Here is an 8395-nt window from a genome sequence, read left to right as displayed (position 1 = left end):
GTCAAACATATACATTCCGGCACACTCAGCCATTTGAAGACATATAATTGTATAATAACGTATCAAGTCAACTGCACCCCAAATCTACAAGATAATAATAGGAAATGTGTAAGGGCTGAAACACAGTAACGTAGAGTTATATCTTGTGATCAACAGGTCAAATTGCGCATGTAGAAGTTAAAATGTAATATATAATAAGAAGTATAATGAAATTCCAAAACACACAAACTATACTAACAAAAGATTAAATCGATTCTACATGTTTTATATGTATTAAATAGAAAATTAATCTTTATAAAATAATAAAAACAACAATATAATGCGCCGATCATAGAAATGATAAAAGGGGCAGTTAACCCTCAGAGGTTGGTATTTATACATAGGTTAAAGTAACTTTGTTATAAAATTGATGTTTTCAATGAAGAAACCATTAAGGAGCGTAACCGGAGCAAGCAAAATGTTTCGACAACCGTTCAAGAGCAGAAGGATCAATGTCGAAAGGCAGGCTCCAGATAACTATAAAAAGCTAAAAATCTAATGCATATACTAGAGTGCAGTCACTCCAAAGTGTATACCTCCGCCATGCATTCATGCGACGGGTGATTTCATTATATTTATGCTAAAAGGACTAAGTTTTCAAGAAATTTTTCGATTTTTTGAGACCTTGTCCAACGCATATACCCCACTGGAATTCTTTGTAACTTAGATTCAGATTCACATTGTCCTCTGACCTTTTGACTCCTAAATTTAATCCACTCTTCTGTAATTGTGCAAACAAGAGATAAATAAAAACCTCCTTGACAGCGGTAATTGTGAGTGCTAACTGCTAACTAGACAATGGGCACATTTTTAGAGTTAATTCATCTAGTGAAGCAAGATTTTTTCAACTGTAACTGGACAATTGAATGTTGAGTAAAGCTAATCATATAAAACCTAGAGGTTCTATTTTTTGTAATATCGCAAACACGCATAGCGTAGGTTGGGCTTAATTTACTAATCCACTCCGTTATCATCAACATCCTTTTTATGGGTATGGTGTATTGCTAACTAGACAATGGGCACCGTTCTGCTGTAATTCATCTCAAAGCAAGATCTTTTAACCTTAATTGGACATTCCTGATGATGACATAATTAATTTCGAAATATTGAATCCCAACACGATGGCGTGTATTTCAATACTTGGAGTATGTATTATACTTTCTTGGACAGTTGAAAGTACTGATAGTGGGTAGTTGCTAAATAACCATTTCAGCCGTGGGTGCGTGGCTTATTATGGTGACGTCATGCATAATTTTAGCTGTACAACGCCTTCATTCCTTATCTCCTCGAGAAAGAGTGCTTCCTCGTAAATCACACGGCATAGCAAATACAGTATAACCAATGCAAGAAAAAATCATATTTGTCACTGTGTGGGGTTTTTTTTCTTCAAAATTTAGTATCCTTAAAATATTGCAAATGGGCCTGCACAAAGTGAAATAATACATATATAGACCCCTTTCAATGTTTATATTGGCCTGGCCTATGTAACCATTAAAAAATTTAGTTGCAAAACACTTACCAAAGCTGCCGAAAGTACAAGGTTTTCATTAGAAATTGGTAATCCCATGTATTGGTTGACGAATATCATCATTGGACCAATAAAAACGGTATCGACAAAATCTACAGGACTTTTCGACATTTGTGCCACCTACAAAAACAGTTTGAAATTGACACTAAATTTTCTAAACCAAAAAGGTTTATTTGGAATCTAATATATAAAGAAACCCACAATTATTCTTATTTCCATTACTATGACCTTAAGGACAATAATTCCAACTTACTATCAATTTGTTAGTTATTTTTGCAGAAACCATGCCGAATGTAAGAATAAATAAACAACAGTTATTTTGAAATAATTGCGTTGGTGATCTCTGCATAACCACTGTAGCAAGAACCAGAAAAATAACGAGATGAACAACAGGGGATATAACACTTGTGCCCTGAAAAAAAAATGTTGAATAGAAAGTTTAAGAACAAAATATTTAATAAAGTTATATCAATAATAGTCAGTAAATCTATGTATTTTTTCTTCGTTGCTTACTTTTTGTAATGATATTGATGACAAAAGACTATTACTGATAGTTATGACCATGACTTTGTTTTATTTTTATAAAAATCACCTGAAAGAAACTTCTAGGTAAGGGATTTATAACTTAATTACTATATTATATGCCATAAAATGCTTGCACATAGATCTGAAACATAAGCTTGTATTGAGCCACTTCACAGCCTGTTTATAATGCAGGTTAGTGTATCTAGCCACTCCTGTTCAATAACCAAAATGGAGACAGCTAAGCCAAACCGCCTTCCACTCGCAATCATCATGGTCGTTATGCCGATGCCAATGACGTTGAAGATGACGAAGAAAGAAACGATGATATGATTATGATACTGATAATGATGATTTTCCACCTCCACTGTCAGTCATCAGAAAACACCATCTGATAAATTCAATCAGTGAAGACAACTAAGAGTTGTAGAAAAGGTTGAGTAATTTGGATAATTTATTATTAACAAATTTTGATATTAATTATTGAAAAACAAACGAATTTGTTAACCACAACATTATTACATGTATACACATTTTTTTTTTTATTTCTCGTGGCATTGCGGCCAAATTGCGTGTGATTTACAATCATACAAAACAAAACAAGGAACACCAGGATTAGAATTACTTAAAAAGATAAAGAAAGTAACAGAAAATGCGGAGTTCAGGACATACTGTATTATAACATTTATTTTTTTTATATTTATTATAGGGGCGGGGCACTGTCGTAAATCAAATAAGAAGATTATGAATTGAGGAGGTCAATGTAAAAAGGGATGGGGCTACTAGCAACACGCTTGGTCTTTCTTTTAAACTGTAAAATATGATTAAATTCCTGCGCATTCTTCCATGGCGCTCATATCTAGATGGCAGTACAAGATAAGGGGTAGCCTTCTTGGTGCCTTGCATGCATGATCGACCACAAAGCCTATGCTACAGTGTGGCGATTGCAAAAAAAAATAGACAATTGAAACAAATATATAAAAATATTAATAAGAAAATTTTATGTCATTTGATAGTAAATATATGTTAATCAACATGTGTTTGAAATTTATAACAAAATTCCTAAAGAAATTGATTCTCAATATGCTGTAATTAATTATTATATTACATGCAGTTTTTGCTTGACCAAAATTGCATAGCGCCTTGCTAGGCGTACAACATCGCGTTTGATGATCGGCTCATAAAATAGTAGGCGACAGGGCCTAGACCTTTTTCACTGGACAACTTAGAAATTCGTATAGTAAATGGGTGTTTGTGGCACGCCTCAGCTAGGGTCCCAGTCCGATGGTATCTCCAAAATAACTAGTAGTATATAATAAGAGAAATCCGTAAGTCATACTATACGGTAACTGAAAAAGTACTACGCTACTTTTATAGCTAGGCCTAGTAGGCCTAGTGTACTACCTACTGTACCTACGTACTGTACTGCATAGGCCTATTTTAATACACTATTTAGATAGGCTCTTCTTTTCCCATCTTGTGGCAGAGGTCGAAACAATATTCACCAGTGCTCTTTAAGTTACAATTAGGGCCTATTGTGTGTAGTTTACAGGTCGCAGACCATCACCAATCGAAAATGGCACAGCAAGGAATACAGCAGATTATTGAATCCAGTGATGGAGCCTGGGCAGAGCACGTCTCTTATACACGGGAAGACGAATAAATTTTATCGGGGAATAAACAAATAAAAAATAAATGACATGTAATGTTCGTTTCGCCACCAGTTGTTTTCATTGAACTATTTGTGTTTTCATAATAATAATAATAATAATAATAATAATAATAATAATAATAATAATAATAGTGACATAGAGACTAATCGAAAATAATTTGCGTTATGTTATGACAAATGCTCGTTCGGATAGCCTCATGATGCTTGGAATACATCGCGATAGGGGAAGCAACCTCGACCTTGACAGCGTGGTTGTCAGATTTTGTGCAAAATTTAAAAATGTAGGATTTCACTTTGAAGAAAGACGATTTAAAAAAAAAATAGCCTAGATGTTTACATTGCATACTCTTTGTTTCTTGTTTTGTTCAAAATGTTTTGGTTTTGGAAGCTCATTTCGACATTAGAAAACATAGCCTACATGAAGTTATATTATAGTAGCTCGATGCCTATTAAATAAGTAATAGAAATTCGCCATAATTCGTCAAATATCCGTGGCTTCTAGGGGTTGAAGCCCCTCCCCTCTGGCCCCCAGCCAAGTGAGGCTCGATTCACTCCACTAGCCCCCACCCCCGTCGGGGCCTTTAGCCCCTCCGTCAGGCAGATCCTGGCTCCATCACTGATTGAATCTGCTGTACTGCAAATCTCAAATCAATTAAGAGAACCCCAAAGTTGATGAACCTCGGTATTATGCCTATCACCAGCAGCTGATCTGGACATTTCCCCGGACCCGGACACGACAGACCCAAATCGGCGTTCACTTTGGGGTTCTCTTAATTGATTTGAGATTTGCAGTACAGCACATTCAATAATCTGCTGTATCCTTTGCTGTGCCATTTTCGATTGGTAATGGTCTGCGACCTGCAGACCACACACAATAGGCCCTAATTGTAACTTAAAGAGCACTGGTGAATATTTATTACTTCGTAATTTGCATAACGAATTATTTATAAACCATGACTTCCTACGATGTCATTATTTATATAATGACACTCGACCTCAAAGGTTATTTATATATAATTGGCAGTAAGAAACCATTATTTAGATATAATGGCCTTGGCACGATAACCCGTGTGCATTATATACATATAATGGTTTTGCGACAGCTATTATTTATATATAATGAAATGTAAAAGCAGTTATTTATATATAATGAGTTTGAAATCAATTCATTATTTATATGTAATGAAATCAGTGAACTTATTATATATAAATAATTGTAAGTTACTTTTCATTATTTATATATAATGATTTGTTACCTTTTCATTATTTATACATAATGGAATAAGTGAACTTATTATATATAAATAATTGTAAGTTACTTTTCATTATTTATATATCATGGTGTGTTGCCCTTTCCTTATTTATATATAATGAAACCAGTAATCTTATTATATATAAATAATGTTTGATTTCCCTTTCATTTTTTATATAATGAAATCAGTACACTAATTATATATAAATAATGAAAACGTTAACGCAATTATTTACATATAATCTTTTAGACGTAAATGCATTATATATATATATATATATATATATAATATATATAATAATAATCTATTCAATTATATGTTAAATAATGAATGACTGTATATATAAATAATTGTGTTAAATAATAATTTACACTTGGCACCGCATAGATAGAGTGCGGCCAGTAGTCACGTGACCTGAACCGCTCATGTGGCAACTCTATCTATATAGGAACTCTACGCAGTTCTAATAGATATTGGGCTTATTCGACTAGTTCATTTCGTTGAGTACGAATTTTCGTTGAGTATTATTTTCATTCTACTGGTTCGTTAAATAGACTTGTTGACAACGAAAATTAACGTAAACCAGAGTGCGTTAATCAGCGCTAAAGTTATCCACGTGACCAAAACAAACATGACCGATTGGTGAGTTTATAAACAACATTTGCGTTAATATAACTTAGATTAAATTTCATAAAACATAACAGTATAATATTTGGCATAATAATGTCAAAAACCACTCACAGCTACAGTTGATCCTCTACTAAAGATGATTTCAAATGATCTGTGAAGAGCAACTAATGCCACAACAGTAGAAACTACTAGCAGATAGAAGTTTATTCTATGTCCATATATCTGAAAAAAATACAAAAAAAAAAAAAAAAATTAGCGACAAAAAATAAAAAAATTAAAAGTTGATAACTTATTTCATCTTTTCATTTGATTATGAATATTTTAGGATTTCTAGATTTTTTTTGGCAGGCAATATTATATTTTTAGGCAATTATTTTACATAGGCTTATAGATGGCCTACAGGCGCTGACTGTAAAGGTGTAACATATTGGACTAATAGAAAATAATTATCATCATCTTATTTGCGTAATAATTATCACCATATTTGATTTTTTTGTATAGGCCTTGTAGTAGTTTGGTCGTTTTATTTATGTACCGAAAAGAATTTCTTCTTTTGTGTCAGTAGATGTGGACTAAGTCTCGAGCTTCTTTAACATGGGGAAAACTCGTTGTGTTAGTAAGATTCCCCTTTGCAGTCAAATTCCTAAAATTTACTGTTGAATTATACTGTAATGCTTTTTTTATTTGGCTGGAAAGAGGTCCCTTTAGTAAAAATGTCTAATTTTTCCCACCAAGAAGGATGAAAAAGTAGTTTTTCTTATCCGAAAGAGGACACCACTTGTACGCACTCGATTAAAGACATTCTGGTAGCCTATAACGACCGTGCTATACGATTTGTTTATAAAGGAAATAAAGGATAATCTTACTTCATAGGACCATATTCCTGGACCTATTAAAGCGGTAATAAAATGAGTGACTGCAATAGCTCCTTGCGATTCAACAGCATCAAACCTAGTCAGAAGAAGAGATATAGTTAAAACATTTCGATAGTCCTAATTTAATTATAATGGAGTGATTTTAATTTTTGTTTTTGTGATATGCATCTATAGAACATAGATAAATACAAATTGTTATGTAGTCGGTATTGTTAAGAACATTTATTTTCGTTTTATTTAAATGTCAAATGAACTGCCATTTACTTTCCGAAGTGTAGTGTCCCAGAAACATACGTTTGCCAATGAGCAGTATAGAAGACTCCAAGTCCAACAAAACACATAAAGAAACACTCGCTTGGATGAACACCAAGCTGTAGAGTTATTGAAGCACCTATAGCTATAAAGACTATAACGAGAAACAAATTTATAACGACTATAACGAGAAAAAAAAACAATGCTGATAAAAGTTTGAAAAACTAAAATAAATAAAACAAACATATAGGCCTATATTAGATAATAATTATATTATATATATTGCGATATTAACTTAGTATTATCATATTATTGTAATTAGACTAGTGGCATACTGGATTGGTGAATTATTTGGTGTAAACACCAAGGACAATCCACGAAAGTCTGAAGTTCAGACTTATTTCCACTGGGGTCCGCTTGATCTGAATATCGAAAATAGGCAACGGACCTAGACCTAGTTTGTTATCGTAGTTTTAATGTATTATGTATTGAGAAGAATTTATTTAAATTAAATAGTTTATTAATCAAAATAGATTGATTAATTGACTGATTAATTGATTGAAGTGGTTTGATTGACTGACTGATTGTTTTATTAATATGTTGTATAAATTGTATAAATTTATAATAACAATTAACTGATTGATCCGTCTGTCGGTCGGTTGATTGATAATATTCATGGAGGTATATGCATACCTGCAGAAATTGCATCGCAGCCATGATCAAAGTATTCATCGAGTATGCCATCAGTTTTGGTTCGTCTTGCTTGCTTCCCGTCCAAGATATCCATAGTTTGGTACATGGAAAGACAAATACCGCAACAGAAGTATGCCCAACGTGGCGCCTGCATAAGTATAATACCGGTAACAAATTGATAGGAATATGCACTGGGTTCTTTAAAGTACGTCAGATGACTTTATCCACTTCCAGAATCATAGGCGAGCGTAGCTCTCAATTAAAAACATATCAATTGCGCAAAGTAAATAATAAGATAAAAACGCTATTAAAGTTTTTAAAATTTGAGATTCTTTAATAGAAATGAATAAATATTTCCAAAGAACAAACCACGTGACTATGTTTTACTTTTGTTTTTTTTTTTTTAAAGAAGATCGACAGAGCATTGTTTTTCATGCTTTTATTAACAGCCTGTGCTGGAAATCTGGATTGAATTGGATTGGATATGGGGTGTCAAATTCTGGCCGGCGGACTGGAAACAGTCCGGACGGCGTGCAAGCACTATGGGTTTGCCTTGTTTGGCAGATGGATTGAAGAAGTCAAATGCAGATTATTTTCTGGCTGTATATCTCACAATTTAATGTCCCAATTTTATTTTAAAAATAATAATAATAATAATAATAATAATAATAATAATAGTAATAATAATAATAATAATAATAATAACAATAATAAATAATAATAATAATAATAATAATAATAATAATAATAATAATAATAATAATAAAAACAAAAATAATGAAAACAAAAACTAATAGAAACAAAATTGAAACAAGAGCGAGGTTCGAGCCTCATACATTCGATCAACTTTATACATAAGATGTGCACCTTTTGGTCACTCATATATTATACAACAGCCAGCGGATCGGGTAAATCGATTATATACATAGAT

The 8395-nt window shown here is 32.7% G+C and overlaps 1 protein-coding gene across 1 annotated transcript; it reads right to left on the bottom strand.

The window, feature by feature from the left end:
• Positions 1-628: 628 nt before the first annotated feature.
• On the bottom strand, positions 629-7558 carry LOC117100697 (cholinephosphotransferase 1-like). Its single transcript, XM_033240482.1, has 6 exons — positions 7465-7558; positions 6814-6925; positions 6511-6595; positions 5756-5866; positions 1559-1687; positions 629-760 (listed from the first exon to the last, which is right to left on the bottom strand). The coding sequence occupies exons 1-6, from the start codon at positions 7556-7558 to the stop codon at positions 629-631; spliced, it is 663 nt and encodes a 220-aa protein (XP_033096373.1).
• Between the last annotated feature and the right edge of the window lie 837 nt (positions 7559-8395).

The sequence above is a fragment of the Anneissia japonica genome, unplaced genomic scaffold, assembly GCF_011630105.1.
Source record: "Anneissia japonica isolate Jap-2015-1 unplaced genomic scaffold, ASM1163010v1 scaffold288077_len231462_cov166, whole genome shotgun sequence".
Taxonomy (NCBI): Eukaryota; Metazoa; Echinodermata; class Crinoidea; order Comatulida; family Comatulidae; genus Anneissia; species Anneissia japonica.
Note: the sequence above shows the minus strand (reverse complement) of the source record. Positions and strands in the feature narration are given on the sequence as shown.

What these genes read in the sequence shown, in the direction of transcription:
- LOC117100697 (XM_033240482.1), bottom strand. Translation starts at nt 7,558, where the DNA reads ATGGATATCTTGGACGGGAAGCAAGCAAGACGAACCAAAACTGATGGC. An exon ending in CTGCGATGCAATTTCTGCAG is followed by an intron (nt 6,926 to 7,464) that starts GTATGCATATAC and finishes TTCTCGTTATAG; the next exon opens with TCTTTATAGCTATAGGTGCT. An exon ending in GTAGAGGATCAACTGTAGCT is followed by an intron (nt 1,688 to 5,755) that starts GTGAGTGGTTTT and finishes CTGTTTTTGTAG; the next exon opens with GTGGCACAAATGTCGAAAAG.